General features: G+C 43.2%; 1 protein-coding gene across 3 annotated transcripts in view; it reads right to left on the reverse strand.

Moving 5' to 3' along the window:
* The window catches only part of DOCK1 (dedicator of cytokinesis 1), a 543,465-nt gene that overhangs the window by 338,332 nt on the left and 187,971 nt on the right, over positions 1 to 17,162 (reverse strand). For all 3 annotated transcript variants that reach the window (XM_021671705.2, XM_021671704.2, XM_064373739.1), the window contains exons 24-25: positions 10,831 to 10,901; positions 6,542 to 6,648 (exon numbers count right to left, since the gene is read on the reverse strand). In XM_021671705.2, coding sequence (XP_021527380.2) covers positions 6,542 to 6,648; positions 10,831 to 10,901 — 178 coding nt within the window. The remainder of the gene's footprint in view (positions 1 to 6,541; positions 6,649 to 10,830; positions 10,902 to 17,162) is intronic.

Here is a 17,162-nt window from a genome sequence, read left to right on the forward strand (position 1 = left end):
GCACAATACTGTATACTTTATATATTTATTTGTACGTTTATTTATTCACTTATTTGTATTTTGTTTTGTTCCATATGGCATTGGAAGCCGTTTTCAGAATGCGTTACTCATGTGGTGGGTGTGAAACAGTTTAAGAAAAAAGTGGGCTGATGGATTTGTAAGAAACCACCTCCTCAATCAGCACCACGGCGGTGGACAGCTCCCTGCCAGGCATTCAGCTTGCAGACTAGGGCTTCTTGCTGAACTCTGGTGTCTTTCTCTGAGCATTGAGATTATCACTCTTTTCCAATTCTACATTTTAAAGTAGATGACTCTAAAGACTCTCAGAGGAAGCAAACTCTCTAACCAATGTTCCTGAGCACACGGTAGATACTCAATGAATTATGATGGAATTGAAATGGATACAATTAAAAGCCTGAAATTGAGTTCACCCTCCTACATTCAATAAATCATTTCTAAAATCCTGCAATGTTTTAACAAATGGTCTTTTCAAAAACATATATAATGAAAGACAGAGAATGACATACCGAATGAGGGATGAAAAAGGTGCAATATTACAAATAAAAAGTTTTCTCGAGGCATGAAAAAAATAGAAGAGAAAATGATGTTTACATTCCACCATTATTTAAAAGAATCAGTCTTCAGGGTTCACAGCTGGTACCGTTCATTAGAAGTCATCAGCATAACTATCTAATTAAAGTACTCCAGAATACTACATGAGTGGTACATTAAGTGACTGTGGCAAAATTGGCCCCAACCCCAATTTTTCCTTGTGTACAACATCTATCAAGTTAGCAAAACTACTGCAGAGTAGCTCTGGGTTTAAAATCTCTTTCAACACAGCAAAATATCTTTCTATTTTCCATAATAGCAAAGCTCAAGAGATTTTATTTTGGTTTATGAATTAAAACATTAAGAAGGTATATTATGGGTTTGTTTTAAACATGCAGGTTTTCTATAATTTCAGGCATAATAAGTTGATTAATAGGGTAATTTGGGGGATACAAATTTCCTATCATGGATCAAATCACAATGATAATAGTGTAGAAATCTGGCTTAAATATTTCCTAATAGCTAGTCCCAATAGGTGTCTGGGACTTTGCCCTCAGATTTCAAAGGGCTGCTGTAACTAATGTTTCCACCATTAAAAAGGAGAGTTTTACTCTGCTTGCTAACTAGAAGAATCATTCACCTTGAAAAAAATAAGAATAAGGAAAATAATTTAAACTCTGCAGGCCTACATTTTCAAGAAGCTCTGTATTGCTCAAAAATGGAAGCAAATGAAGTTTGAAAAGACTCATGAACACTGTCTACAAGGAGCCTGTTTGCTGTAGTGAAGGGAGGAGCCCCAGGAGGGCCAGGGTATGAGGGAATGGCCTCTTTCCCATTCCTACTCACTGCCAGAGCCCAACCACCAACAAACAGACAAACAGAAAACTACACAGCGTGCCAAAGAATAGCAGGCTTACAGAAAAGCAATCTAGTGAGTATTAAACTATTTGCAAGATCAAAAAGGGATAGTCTTGCCACTAAACTTTACTCTCAAAATCCCATACTCCCCTCCAAAACAACCTAAGTGAGGACAAAATGATAAATACACAGTAAACTCCAAAGAAAATCTGTCCACTGCTTTGGCCACTATCGAAATGGGAATATGGAAAAATTACATCTTGAAAGGCAAAGAAGTGACCCACTGTTCATTGAAATGAGCTTCCCAAAGGTGTCAGATTCAGAAGGGGCCAGTGGGTGAGAGATCATATTCCAAGAGGACTCACTTCCACTCAAAGGCCTCTTACAAGTATGGCCAATGTTCTTTACTAACTTAAAAGTCAGTACTAGCTCGGGTTGATTCATTTTATTCCAATTTCTTTAACGTTAATGTTACACATTTTTGTGAGCACAAATCCTAAACGTCAGTGTTCTAGTGTTTTACACTAAAACTTCTCATTTCTATAAGATTTAAGCTTTAATTTTCACAGCTTTTGTCAGTTAAGTGGGCAACAATACAATCACACAGAAACAAAGCTGCAAAGGCACAATGATGAAGCTTTGACCTTTCCATCTCTTTGTATCTATCTGGCTTTGAAAATCTCCTCACTCCACATTACAGATCATATGCAAGAGTCATCTTTTGGTGAAGCACATAATCTATTAACCAGCTTTCAAGTAGTCAAGTCACACCGCAAGACAAAGCTTAAAGCCATCACAGCTCATTGACTCATGCACACAGCTCATTCACTAACCCTCATGCACAGCATGCTAACGCGTTATAAGCCCTCCATCTTGGCAAAGGGGCAAGGGTGGGAACATCCAAGGTAGATGTCTCACCATCATGGGGACCAGCTCCTCTGGATATCCTCTTCTTAGAAACACTGCTGTCCCCTCTGTATCACCACCATACATTTAAAACAACACAAATGGAATGCTGTGATGGCAGAGATTTACTTCAAAATATCTGGAGGAGGGGCATGTAGATAAAATAGATGGATAATAAGTTGATAATTTGTGGAGCCGAGTGATGAGTACACTGGCGTACATTACGCTCTTCTCTCTGCTCTTCTGTAAGTTTGACATTTTCCATAGTTTTAGCAAAAAGATATCTTGAATGAATCGATCTGAATTGCACCCCCCTCCTCATCATATTTCCAGAAAACAGAGGGATCATTAGACCAGATGCAAATAGAAGATCATCTTGATTTTATAAAACTGCTCAGAGAAGACTCTCCACACCTCAAGTCTCTCACTCATCTCCCTCTCCCTTTTCTCCTGATGTTACTCCTCCAGTAAGACCTCTCCTTTCTCCCCTTATGATCAATTCATTCAAGGCCAAGACCAGGAAAGACTGCCAGTTTCCCCAAGTGAACCCAAACCTTCACCTTCCTTCAATCAAGTCAACCACTTGTGTGTAGCTGGTCATGCTTCTTCCTCTGTACTGCCTCCTGGTTAGGAATACCCATATGCATTTCATTCATTCAGTAAATATGCACTACAGGCATGCTGAGGCCACGCATGCGCTATGTAGAACAGCAAAATCTAGATGAACAAGGCCCGGCTTGGAAAGCTCTCATCCTATGGAAGGCCCACAAGTAAGCAAGTAAGAAATATAATGATTCCACATGGGGAGTGTGCCATGAGGAGCCATGAGGTGGCATGTAGTGGGTATTTTAGGCAGGGTAATCAGAGTTCTCTTGGAGGAAATACTCTGTGATGGTTAATTTTAAATGTCAAATGACTGCACCATGGATAACTAGAGAGCTGGCTGAACATTATTTCTGAGTGTGTCTGCAAGGATGTTTCCAGCACAGATGCGTGTTGGAATTGGTAGACCAAGTGAAGCACGTCCACCCTGCAGAGTGTGGGTGGCCATCAACTGATCCTTAAGGGCCTGGATAGAACAGAAGGGCGGAGGAAGGTTGAAATGCTCTGTGAGCAAATGGCAGCAGTGACACAGCCCTGGTGTCCTCATTCAGGCCAGTCCCACACGGACTAGACCGCCCACAGCTGTCTTGCTTTGACAAGCCCAAAGACATGCCTCCTATGAAGCCCAACAAAATCAGCTGGATGCATCTAGAGTGTGTGTTCTCAAAGACAGAGAAATGGGGAAAACAAGGCCAGAAACAACCAAGGCACTGTAAGGCCTGGCTTACTGGGACCCAGACCTGGCAGTGAAAGGCTTTTCTGCAGAGGAATAATACCACTTTCAGAATTCACTGCCAGCCTCTTACAAACAGATCCACTTGTCATTGTATCAGGGGGAGATAAAAAGAAATGTTTTAATGCAAAGCAACCAGTGGGTCTCTTTTAGTGAGTAAGGCAACACACACATAAGAAGCGAAGACTTGGGAATCCTACTTCACCCAGGGAGCCCCCACGAAGGAACCTGGAAGACACATACAGCGATGCATTCTTCCACATCCCCCAGAGGATGTTCACTGAGGGCGAGTGCATTCAACAGCACATGCAGCTAAATCCAGCTATACCAATTTCTAGAAATAGAGAGTTCATTTGACTGATTCCACTGGGATCAGGAAACAGGACAAAAACAACCACATTTGTACAAATTAACGAGAAATAGAAACGGCATGAAAATCAGATTCAACATGTCTCATCAGAAAATGGTTTGGCTTTAATTCTTATACCAAAGGTGGCACAGAATATTTTGCAAAACTAATGACATCTTTTGTAAGAATGGACCAAATGGAAGATTTGTGGTGATAAATCTTTCCTGACTAGGAGGTAAGACGTCTGTTGGCTGCTTTGAACAAGCAGAGTTTGCAGATGAGAAAAACTGAGGTTGTTTTAAGAAAGATGCTTGAAACTCAAAGCCAATAAATGGGACCATTTTCACATTGGCCAAAGCATTCTGAAATGCTTTTAGGCAACCACTAAGCATTTAGAAGTACATTTGAGCTGCAAATTATGGCTTGGACAACTTCTACTGATGGGGCAATTCTGGAGCTGCTTGTAAGACATGAAGCTTCAGGCTAATTCTGGTTCATTGAGCCCACAATAATTTGAGATTCACATATTTCATACAATCTCATTTACTATGTTGGGTACCACTTGCTTATACTAAGATCAAAATCCTAACTCCATACTTGAAAAGATGATAGTAGTTTAATTATTTCAAAATATTATATTACCTGGTAATTCCATATTAAACAAAGCTAAGTATTTATTCACATGCTGCATACTTCTAAAACAGGACTTCCGGCTGTCTAATATAAAAGGCTTAGAGAATAAGAATAAAAACAGAAATGGGGCATAGGAAAGAGGGAGAGAAACACAATTACAAACACCTAAGCTAACATAATCATTGAATATAAACAGTAAGTTTCCTTTGAGCTTTCTACAAGCTAGAAAAATGAGTAAGTTTTAATAGAAAAAAATCTGTTTTAAATATGTTTAATTGAATCGTTTGTGGCTTATGTCCTTATTCAAAGAAACTAAGTGAGACATACAGAACAAAGTTTAGCAACAGAAATTTTGAAATATATGTAAATGTATCCTGGAGAAGGCCTTCATTAAATCAACACTCAAGAAAAATCAAGCACAATTCACTGACAATTTACTGACAATTGTTATTCATAAACAGCTGACACTTATTGACAGTTGTTAATTTGATGACAGTAATGCTGGCGATGGAGTATTTGTGTGTCTTGGCATTGAATGGTTAGGAGATGGGCCATCAGTAATCCACCTAATAAGACCCAGATATAAAACTTTCGGAGGATTTTACCTTCCGTGGTATAAAGCTTAGTCAATGTAGGAAGAAACCCTGAAGCAGGGTCCCTAGCCATCACCTCTATCATCAGCCTTTCCTTAAGACCCCTAGAGTCCCCAAATTTGGGAAGACACCTAGTGAGTGGGCAATTCAGTCTCCAGTGAGAAACTGAAATATGGACAGTCAGGAATAACGGCTCAATGGAGAGTCATGTGCTTTAAGTCCCAGACAATGGTACGAGCTGACTTTTTTTTATGAAAGTAAGAAATGGCTTCTGACTCAGAGAGAGGTCTACATGGAAGGGCTGCAGAAAGTCACCCACTTCTTGGTTTGATTTGTTTTTTTTCTAGAGAAGAACACTCCCACATAAATGAAATCAACATTTTCTTTCAATATCAGCCTTAGCAATAAGTGTACACTCTGGTGCATTTTATAAGGTTAACTCAAGAAAGATTAAAATTTGCATCCCAGAAGGCACAAAGGACCAAGCCAAGCACCGAGTGCATTCTGAATCCAGCCGGTAACTGAACGGGGACATCCCAAGTCTGGGATGGCCCATCGATTAAAGCACAGGGGAACTGCAAACAACACCAAGAATGAGGACAGCAGAAAATGAATGCAGCAGCCAAACATCCAGGCACAAGTGGAATCAAATAAATCCATGCCTCTCAGTCAGAATGTCAATCAACAGACTTCACATTTGCCTCCAATAAATGAGGAAGTTTGTGGAATTATGCAGAGGTTTTAAGCTTTCAATAAAACTGCTTGACAAGTGTAAAATATTAATTCAATCTGTCCTAATAGAAAGGAAATGATTAATAAAAAGGGCAGGGAGATAACATGGGGAAATATAAGGTGTTCTGCAGGATAAATGAGTTGAAGAATCATTAAAATTCTTATTACTTTGAGTAAGATTCGAAGAAATGCTGTAAAAGAATGCAAAGTTCAGAATAAGACAGAACCATTACTTCCAGATTTAAAGAAAACTTGAATTCTTTTCCTTGCAATCATCACAATGGAGGCAAGTGATTGCCTCCCCAGGACAGACAATCACAAATCTTAAAGGCTACAATGTATGCTGATTACCCTAGGACTTTGGTGTACACCTAAATTACAAACTCTGAGCTTCCGCCTTCATTTCTCAATGATCTATTACCTGCACTACATGTCAATTACCCTTCTCTTGTAAGGGCTAAATCTTCCTGTCTTGTAATACAGCAGTTTTAATTGGTTGTAACCTTCACTCCTTTTGTCAAGAGGAGGCAATTCAGAAAATAAATAACGAGACAAGTGAATAATTCTTAGGTTTCCACTCACCATGCTGTGTGAAGAGGTCACTGTGGACAATTTCGATCAAGCAGTAGAGTTTCTGGATGGTCAGCAAGCCCACAGGAACATTGAGGATGAACTCAGTAAACATTTTGCTATGAGGAAAAACACAAGGGATATAATTTAAAGACACACAGCAAAAGGATCCAATGTCGTTACAGTACTGAGATGCCAGGTCATCACATGGTCATTAGTGTCACCATTATGTTCAACACGGTCCCTCAGGCACTATGGGTCAATAACTCATTCCGAGAAATGATGTTATAAAAGTGTTCGTTTTCACTTCACAACCACTAACATGCCTATCATCCAAAAGACAGACAATAACAAGTGTTGGCGAGGATATAATGAAATGAGAACAGTCATACCAAGCTGATAGGAAGGTGACATAGGGCAGCCACTTTGGAAAACAGTTTGGCATTTCCTCAAAATGCTAAACATAGTCACCATATGTCTCAGCAATTCCACTTCCAGGTATATACCGCCCCCCACCACAAAAAAATGAAAACATATATCTACACAATTTGCCCATGAATACAAGTCGTATTCTTTATCATACCCAAAAAGTAAAAACAATCCAGAAGTCCATCAACTGATGAATGGATGAACAGAATGCAGTATATCCATACAATTCTTCTCCAAAAAGGAAGAAGTACTGATGCTAACCGTGGAGAAACCTTGAAAACGTTATGCTAAGTAAAAGAAGCCAGTACAGAGGCCACACGTTGTATGATTCCAGTCCTATAAAATGCCCAGAAAAGACAAATGTGTAGAGAAAATAGATTAGTGTTACCCAGGACTGGCTAGGAAGGAAAAGTGACTGGGAATGGACACTGGGATATTGCCGGGTTATAAAAAGGTTCTAAAACTGGACTCTGGTGATTGTTGCACAGCTTCTAAAAACTGCTGAATTGAACCATCTAAAACAGGTGACTTTATCGTTTGTAAATAATATCTCAATAAAGCAATTAAACAAATACTTTCACAAAAGGATAACAGACCTATAAAGAAATAGTAGAAGAGGAGTTTTTGTTAGTAACTATATAAACATAAATTAAAATGGTGAGATATGGTTCCACCAGTCACACTGACAAGGTTCTATAAAATGGTAATTCCCAGTATTGGCAATTTTTGGGAAAACAGACACCAACACATACTGGTAGAATGTTGGTTTTACCTTCTGGAGGGAGGCAACTAGATAAAATCTACTGAAAATCCTTTGAGAAAATGCAATACCAAGTAATACCATCTCTCTTTTTATCCTAATGATAAAAAATAAGAGTAGATACTACAATTAAGCTACAGGAAATTTTATCCTAGCATTTTATAATATTAAAAAAAACAACCCGAATACAACTCAACAACCGTCAGGTAGCATAGTAGCTAGGGGCCTGTTCTTTGTAATCAAAAACCCCAGGTTGGCCTTGAACCACTGCCATTCACCAGCTGAGTTATCATGGACAAGTTATTGAGGGTAAAATTAGGTGAACAATAGAACCTATGTCATACCATTGTTATAAAGATGAATGGGCTAATACAAGTGCTTTGTGTAAAGCCTATTTTACATGGTGAAGGCACATAACAGATGCCGGGTCTACTGTTGCTGCTTAAAGATAGGCCAGCATGGGACGGAATTGGCATGAAAGTTATTAACAATCATGATGCAGAAGACGCCCTTATGGCATGGGAAAGAAAGATGTCTTAAGTGCAAGAGCTGATACCAAAGAATAGTGACTTTTTAAATTTTGAGATGGAGTCTTGCCCTGTTGCCTAGGCTGGAATGCAATGGCGTGATCTTAGCAGTGCAATGGCACAATCTCAGTTCACTGTGACCTCCACCTCCTGGGTTCAAGCAATTCTCCTGCCTCAGCCTACCAAGTAGCTGGGATTACAGGCATGCGCTACCACAGCCAGTTAATTTTTTGCATCTTTAGTAGAGACAGGATCTCATCATGGTGGCCAGGCTGACCTCGAACTCCTGATCTCATGATCCACCAACCTTGGCCTCCTAAAGTGCTGGGATTACAGGTGTGAGCCACCTTGCCCAGCCAAGAATGGTGACTTTTTCGTGTGTGTGTGTGTGTGTGTGTGTGTGTGTGTGTGTGTGTGTGTGTATGTATGTATATATGTATGGGATCCAGCGCTTTCTGATCTTTTGGGTAATGGACTTAAGTTTGAGTGATCCTCTTCTGTCATCTCTTCTGTTTATTGAAAGATTAACCAATGTTCTAAATAGGGAAAAATAAGTTGTGATTTTCAATGTCATTTTCTAAATCAGTGTAACAGGCATTGAGGAGGAACACAGGGATGCACAAATCGCAGAGTGGCCAGCAGCAGCCTGCACCGGCCCTGGCCAAGAAGGTCTCCCTGGGATCTCCAAGCACATGGCTCAACCACAAACTGTGAGCGTCGATGATACCCCTCCATCGGTGAGGGGCTAATTTGTGTGTACAATGAGGACAGGCCCGGCTCACGCACAAACTGTGCGCACTGACGATACCCCTCCATGGGTGAGGAGCCGATCTGTGTGTACCATGAGACAAGCCTAGAGTATGGCCACAGCCCACACCAGCCTCAGCTTTCTCCACTTCCTCTCAGTTTTTCAAGACCTGAGCCGCTCACATATGAGTGCCGTGGAAGAAACTGGGGTGAGGGGTTTGTAAAAAACAAATGACTAGGCCCCACCGTGAAGTTTCTAATTCAGAAGGTCTGGGGAGGAAACCAAAGTTTGGCTTTCTCTAACAAGTTCTCCAGGGCTACCGAAGCTGCCACATCGGGGCCCACTCGGAGAAGCATGTGCGAAGGAGAGGACTCTGCAGCACGCCAGGTGGGCAGACACCACCCTTGAGCCTGTGTGTTTCTCCTTTTCTCATTTAGGGCCTGCAAAGCTTAGGACCAGCACTGTTAGTGCCCCAGGAGCAGAAGATAAATGTTTCCCTGCAGGACACTAAATCCTAGGGAACATCAGATTCACGATGATTCGTGGGGGACAGCGCCTCCCAGAGAGCCTCTCGCCCTTCAATTCCAGGGCACGAGTGACCTATGGTAGACATAAAGTACAGGAAGGATGATCATCTTTTATTCAGTTTCACTGCTCAGCAGACAGATGGCCCTTTACTAATATTTAGGAGGGCTTCATTGGCCAGTAAAAAATGGTGTCTTCACTCACAGGTAGATTATTGTGTCAAATCAAAACCAAAACAAAAAGTAGTCAAGGACTCTGCTATTAAAAGTCTGGGGTTGAAAAGACAGTGCATCCCTTGGATGGGAGCAGTGGTGCACGTCTGTAACCCTAGTGCTTTGAAGGCAGAGGTGAGAGGGGCACTTGAGGCCAGGAGTTTGAAGCTGCAGTGAGCTATGATCACGCCACTGCACTACAGCCTGGGCAACAGAGACCCCTATCTCTTACAAAATAAATTAAAAAGGTTGTGTATCCCATTTGCTCACAATGGCACTTTTCAGAATGCAGTGATACCAACAGATAGGGAACACACAGTGCACCTGGCCACTGAGAGGCAGCCAGGGAGGGAGGGAAAAGGAAGGGTTAGGTCTCCAACCTCACTCCTTGGTCTGAAAGCCAAATGACCAGCTTCCTCAAAGTTTGTGGGGTTTTCTAAAAATTATTTTCTTAGCAACTTCTGAGTCTTCTGCTTGAGGCTCATGGTCCCTCCCAAAGAGAAGTTGCCTCTATTATAGAAGCAGGAGCTGGCACATGCATATTAAAGCTACTATAAGGATTTTTAGGTGCTGAAAACAAGAGCAAAACCAACAACTACACATAGAAATTCGAACCTCAAAGTATGCAAAATGCCAAATGGGCATTATATACCAATTAGATTGTAAACAATCTTCTTAAAAAATATTGTGATGTGGTGAAACCCTGTCTCTACTAAAAATGCAAAAAATTAGCTGGGTGTGGTGGCGCAGGCCTGTAGTCCAGCTACTCAGGAGGCTGAGGCAGGAGAATCGCTAAACCTGGGAGGCAGAGGTTGCAGTGAGCCGAGATTGCACCACTGCACTCCAGCCTGGGCAACAGAGTGAGACTCTGTCTCAAAAATAATAATAATAATGATAATATTGTGATGGCTGACTGGTGATGCTTTTTCCATATGTCATAATTATCAAAGAATCACAGACACCAACAGCAGCACATGTTCCAGAATGATCCAGGGCACTGACATATGGAGACATGAGGCAGAACCTGAGCATCCCATAAACTGAGTGAGAGGATGTCATGCACAGCAGGTGACAAGCATTCGCCTGGGCTATATACTTACCTGAGCTCTTTGGGATCAAACACCAATTTCACATCATTGACGATTGTTGGTAAGTATTTCAGTGCTGCCCCCTGCAAACCAAAAAACAAGCAAGCTAAGCAGAATGTAGGTTAGGGAATGTGCGGACCAATTTATAATCCTTACGAGAAGAATCGCAGAAATACCGAGAAGAGAAAGATCACTTCCAGATGAGGGGCTGATGGCTAACACAATGAAAACAGAGCAAAGAAAAAAAGTCATCAGGCACACTGGCTCACGCCTGTAATCTCAACACTTTAGGAGGCTGAGGCAGGCAGATCGCTTCAACTCAGGAGTTCGAGACCAGCCTAGGCAACATGGTAAAACCCCACCTATTTGAAAAAATACAAAAAAAAAAAATAGTTGGGTATTGGTGGCTTGCACCTGTAGTCCCAGCTACTCAGGAGGCTGAGGCAGGAGGATCACTTGAGCCCAGGAAGCAGAGGTTGCAGGGAGCCATGATCACACCACTGCACTCCAGCCTGGGCAACAGAGCAAGACCCTGTCTCAAAAAAGAAAACGAATCTCTGATCTACAAAGAATGCTCAAAGAATACTAACTTCTGACAGGTTGTCTTGACACATAATAAAATGATTTTTAACAGATGACAACACTTACCCCTGCAGACTAAGTGCCTATACTGTATGCTAAGCATGCACGTGATTTTCTCCTTTAATCCTTGCAGCGCTCTGGGAGGTTAAAGCAAAATGAAGACCTGTTCCCCTCCGAATAATCCTCTCCCATCAAACTCACTTCAACTCTTCTACATTCAATGATTAAAGTCAACTGTGTTTGTTCTATTCCAAAAATGTTTTCCTGTATACCTGCATATACTTTAATTATGAATCATTCTGTTCCTTAGTTATGTATCTTCTAGAAATCAAACACCCACAAAAAACAGTAATGATATGAATGATAGATCCTATGTCATGCTAAACACTGTGCTAGGACCTTCGTATATTTGATCTTTAATTCTAACAGAACTCCTGTATTAGTCCATTTTCATCCTACAATGAAGAAATACCCGAGACTGGGTAATTTATAAAGAAAGAAGTTTAATGGACTCAGAATTCCACACGGCTGGGAAGGCCTCACAATCATAGTGGAAGGTGAAGGAGGAGCAAAATCATGTCTTACATGGAGGAAGGCAAGAGAGTGTGTGCAGGGGAACTGCACCTTACAAAACCATCAGATCTCATGAGGCTTATTCGCCATCATGAACACAGCATAGGAAAAACCCACCCTTGTGATTCAATTACCTCCCACGGGGCCCCTCCCACAACACAAGGGGATTATGGGAGCCGCAATTCAAGATGAGATGTGGGTGGGGACACAGCTAAACCATACCTCCTCCTATTAGAAGGGAGCTGAGTAGGAAAACCAACAATGGAGACGTTAATTACTTTGTCCCTGTTTACGAAGCTACTACTGAACTAAGCCACAATTAAATTCAGTTGGGAGAAGCCAGAGACTGAGTCCCTTTGCTCTCTCCTGTTGGGAAAAGTTCCTAGATTTTAAGTGATCTGACTCTGGCTCTGCCACCTTCTACCTGTGTTTTTTTGTTTTTTTTTTTTTTTTTTTGAGACGGAGTCTCGCTCTTGTTACCCAGGCTGGAGTGCAATGGCGCGATCTCGGCTCACCGCAACCTCCGCCTCCTGGGTTCAGGCAATTCTCCTGCCTCAGCCTCCTGAGTAGCTGGGATTACAGGCACGCGCCACCGTGCCCAGCTGATTTTTTGTATTTTTAGTAGAGACGGGGTTTCACCATGTTGACCAGGATGGTCTCGATCTCCTGACCTCGTGATCCACCCGCCTCGGCCTCCCAAAGTACCTGTGTTTTTAAGTAACAGGGAAAAATGACATTCATGCCAGATAACTTCAATGGATTGCATTAAAGCTCAAAATCAAATTGGAAAATGAATAGGGTAACACTTTGAACACTGGAAAATACTACACAATTACAGAAACAATTTTTACAATTGTTCTCCAAAAGCAAGTAGGCAGAAATCCACTTTAAAAGCATTCCCCTGAACATATACAGACGGTTGATGGATTTGTAACAAAGGTACACAGTACCGCCCGCAAATACATAAACTTCATGCCCTACCCTCTCACACCGTACAAAATTCAACTTTAAATGGATCACAGATCTTAAATATAGAACTTCAAAAACTATAAAACTTTCAGAAGAAAATACGTGTGAGTTTGGGCTAAGTAAAGATTTCTTAGATACGATACCAACAGCACAATATGTAAAAGAAAAAATTGATAAATTGGACTTCATCAAAATAAAGAAATTTCTGCTCTTTGAAAGGTACTACTGAGACAACAAAAGGGGAACTACGTGGGGATAAAATGACTGGAAATCATATGTCTGCTACAGATTAGTACCAGGAATACACAAAGAACGCTTAAAACACAATAATGAGAAAGCAAACAATCTTCCCCTCCCCTCAAAATGGGCAAAAGATATGAAGAGACAGTTCTCCAAGGAAGATATATGGATGGCAAGTTAAGTACTTGAAAAGCCGCTCAGCACCATTACTCATCAGGGAAATGCAAATTAAAATGGCAATAAGATACAAGTAACATCTATTAGAATCACAAAAACAAAACGAAACAAAATCCCTAACAAGTGCTGTTTGTATACCCTGCCAGTCGGAATGCAAAAATACTTCAGCAACTTTAGAAGCAAGTTCAGCAGTTTCTCGTAGGTAAACATTCATAATCCGTAGCACCCAGCCATTGTACTCCTGGCTACATCCTTAAACGAAGTGAAAACCTACATTCACAAAAACGGAAGGCATCCTCATAAGGCTAACAAGGATTCTGGACAGCAATGCGGTGATAATTAAGCACCCAACAGGCTGCGCTTCCGCCCACTTCCTCATAATCCAAAGTCACGCAGCACTAGATACTCATCATCTGCATCCCCAACGTTCTTGCAGATAGGACTTCTGACATTAGAATCGTAAGTCTTCTCTTTAAGAACTGCATAAGGTGTTCCTCAGATCCTGAATTCCAGGGAAAGTGCTGATGCCAGCTGGTTTGAAGACCCCCCCAAAGAGAAAAGGAATCAGCACTGGAATGAAGTTTCTTCATCTCCCTGTCCCTTCACCCTACGCTCTTCACTTAGGGCTGCTCCAAAACCCTTAATAATACCTAGCCCCAAACTCCTCCTGCAGACAATCTGAGTTTCCTGCTTCTCCTCTTTTGGTTGTCCTACGATTAAAATTCATTCTCTGCTGCAACCCTGAGTCACAGCACATTGACTTGGCATACACATGGGTCAGCAAACCTATTACGGTTACAAAACCCTTATGTGGATGTCACTAGCAGCTTTATTTGTAATCCCCGAACAGGAGAAACAACCCTAACGTCCCCTCAAGAGGAGAATCCATACAATGGAACACAATGCATAACAGAGAAGCACCAACCACTGCTACCTACAACACAGATGCACCTGAACAACACGATGATAAATAAAACAAGGCAAATGCAAGAGACGGCATCCCATATGACTCAATTTTCATAACATTCTGGAAACGGCAAAACTACAGAAATGGAGAACATGTCAGTGGCTGGCGGGGAACGGTGCAGGGGAATGCTAGGGGCTCAGGGACCCTCCCATGGAATGACTACATTATGGCTTTGTCTAAGCTGGCAAAGTGGTCCAGTAAAAAAGAGTGAATTTTATTGTATGTAAATTATACCTTTTTTTTTTTTTTGAGAATGAGTTTTGCTCTTTTGCCCAGGCTGGAGTGCAGTGGTGTGATCTTGGCTCACTGCAACCTCCACCCGCCAGGTTCAACTGATTCTTCTGCCTCAGCCTCCCAAGTAGCTGGGAGTACAGGTGCCCATCACCACATCCAGCTAATTTTTTTATTTTTACTTTTAGTAGAGACAGGTTTTCGCCATGTTAGCCAGCCTGGTCTCGAACTCCTGCCCTCAGGTGATCCATTGGTCTGGCCTCCCAAAATGCTGGGATTACAGACATGAGTCACTGTGCCCTGCAGATACCTTAATTTTTTAAGTGACTAAGAATATATTACCTGGATATATTTCCACAGCTATCTAGGATGGAAAATACCCAAAAGAATGCTGGGCTGGTGTCTCAACTCCAGTATGCAGGAGGTAAGTACCCAGGGTCAAGTCATTTCAAGTGAGTTCAAGTTGCCTCATGTGTAACATGAACATTCTGCACCTGCCAGATGAGTTTCTAGGTCCCGGACTCTACATCCCTGTGACAACCTGATGAAGAAGGCCTACCATTATCCCCTTTCACGGAGGAGACAGGAGAGACACACAAAAGTGAAGTCTTTGGCCCAGTCTGGGACTGCTGGGATTGGGGTTGGTCTGTGCAGCCCCAAAGCTGATTTTGCAAAACCACCTCACTTCAACTTCACCAGAAATACAGTCGAGAGCATAAAGCAACTTTTGCTTTAATAAATCTCCACTCTAGAACGATGGAAGCTGTTGTTCGCCTCAGCGTTCACCCTGTCCTTCGATGCCAACCAGATTCCAACCGTCTGCTTTGGGATGCAACTTTTCAAGACAGCATTAAATAGTCATAGTTTCAAATGCTCTGCTTCCACTACCTCAGAGTTGCTTTGAAAAAAACAGAAAACATTTATTGTGACATTTAATAGCCAGCGCCTCCACAGGCTGATTGCTCAGTCTCCCGGTCTCTCCTTTCACTTGCAAACGCCCAGAGGGTGAGGCAGGAGTTGGCTTCATGCATTTTATACTGTGCCTAGCAAAGCATCAACTGCCTGTAGCAACTCTGTAAATACCATTTCACCAGGGTGAATCAGCCACAAACAAGACAGGCCTTTATGGCCCACCTGCCACTGGCTCCCCTCAGGCTGCCGGACTGTGTGAATCAGGACCCGCAGAGCGCCAAGTGGGGCGAGAGCTCCCAAAGCCTTCCCTGCTGGAGTCTTCCTGAGCTCCTAGCATCAAGGATGTCATGGTGACACCCCCAGAGAAGTGATCGTGCCCACTGAGGCGGGGACCGGGAATGCTAGTGAGCCCAAAATGCTGGTTTAACCCAGAATTCTGCTTAACCGACCAAGATGACTTTGAGTCTTATGGTAAATGAGGTTTAGCGAGAACCAGGAGGAATCCACATCTGCTATCAGTCCTGGGTGACCGAGCAAAAGACAGGACAGAGAGAACGAAATATAGAAGAAACACGGGGAGAGACGCGTCTTACACTGTGGGTCCACCTGCTCTCCCAAAGGGCTGGCTTCCTCTTCTTCTCCACTCCCTCCCGTGGCTGACTCAGTCTTTCTTTGCTCTCCTCAACCCTGGGCCCCACCCCTCTTGTCTCATGTCACCACCTCCTTCAGAGAAAAGCAAAAGTCACCACGAGAAAGGAACTCACTAAGCTTCTAGCCACCCAAACCAAACACAAGACTTCAGCTCCCAGCCTCTGCCTCTGCCTCTGCCTTGGGTTTTAGGGACACCCACCTGCCCCGTGGGGCTCCAATCTCTTCCCCCGCTGTCTGCTGAAGCCCCTCCTACCCTTTGTCCTTCTGTCCCTCTGCCCAGAAGCTTCCGTTCTCACCCATCTGGCTTCTGCTTTCTATAATGAAGCCCACACCAGCCTCTCACCTGGAAAAGCAGCCCCGGGACCCATGTGCCTCCCCTCCATCAGACAATCCCCCATCCTGTGGGCCGGGCCCAGCGCCCACTTCCATCCACTTCCCGCACTATCCCTCCTCACGCCCGCTGCAGCCTGACTCTGTCCCACTCCACATCTCTGTTCCTGCCAAGACCACGATGACCTCAGGCTGTTCTCAAGTGGCCTTTCTGATGACACTGTTGCCAACTCACCTCTGGGGCACTCGGCTCTCGCTCCCATGGTGGCCGCCTTCCTGTCCACCCTCCTTCCAGCTCCCTGCATGGGGCCCTGCTCCCCAGACCCTGCCTGTGGGTTCCTCAGGTCCCTCCACATATACCACCAGGGACCTCACCTCCTGCCATGCCACTGACTCCCAATCCTGATCCATCTCCAGGGCTCCCCTTCCTCCTGAGCTTGACGCCCACACCCTACACCCACCAGGCTCCATCCTGGCTGACTCCAGACATCACACACTCACCCTGCCTTGGTGGAAGCCACTGTGGCCTTGCCTTCCCTAGGGGTTCCGGGCCTGGGCATCACACTGGGTGTTCTCTCTTCCTCACAGCCCTTTCCAGACAACCACAGAGCTCGTCAGTTCAGGCTGACTGTTAACTCCCCCAGGGACAAACAGTACCTGGGCCGTGCTGCTGCTGCCTAGCACTGGTTTTGCTGCCACAGCCTCCCACCTG

This window comes from Aotus nancymaae, unplaced genomic scaffold, assembly GCF_030222135.1.
Source record: "Aotus nancymaae isolate 86718 unplaced genomic scaffold, 86718_ANA_hifiasm-v0.15.2.pri h1tg000010l, whole genome shotgun sequence".
Taxonomy (NCBI): Eukaryota; Metazoa; Chordata; class Mammalia; order Primates; family Aotidae; genus Aotus; species Aotus nancymaae.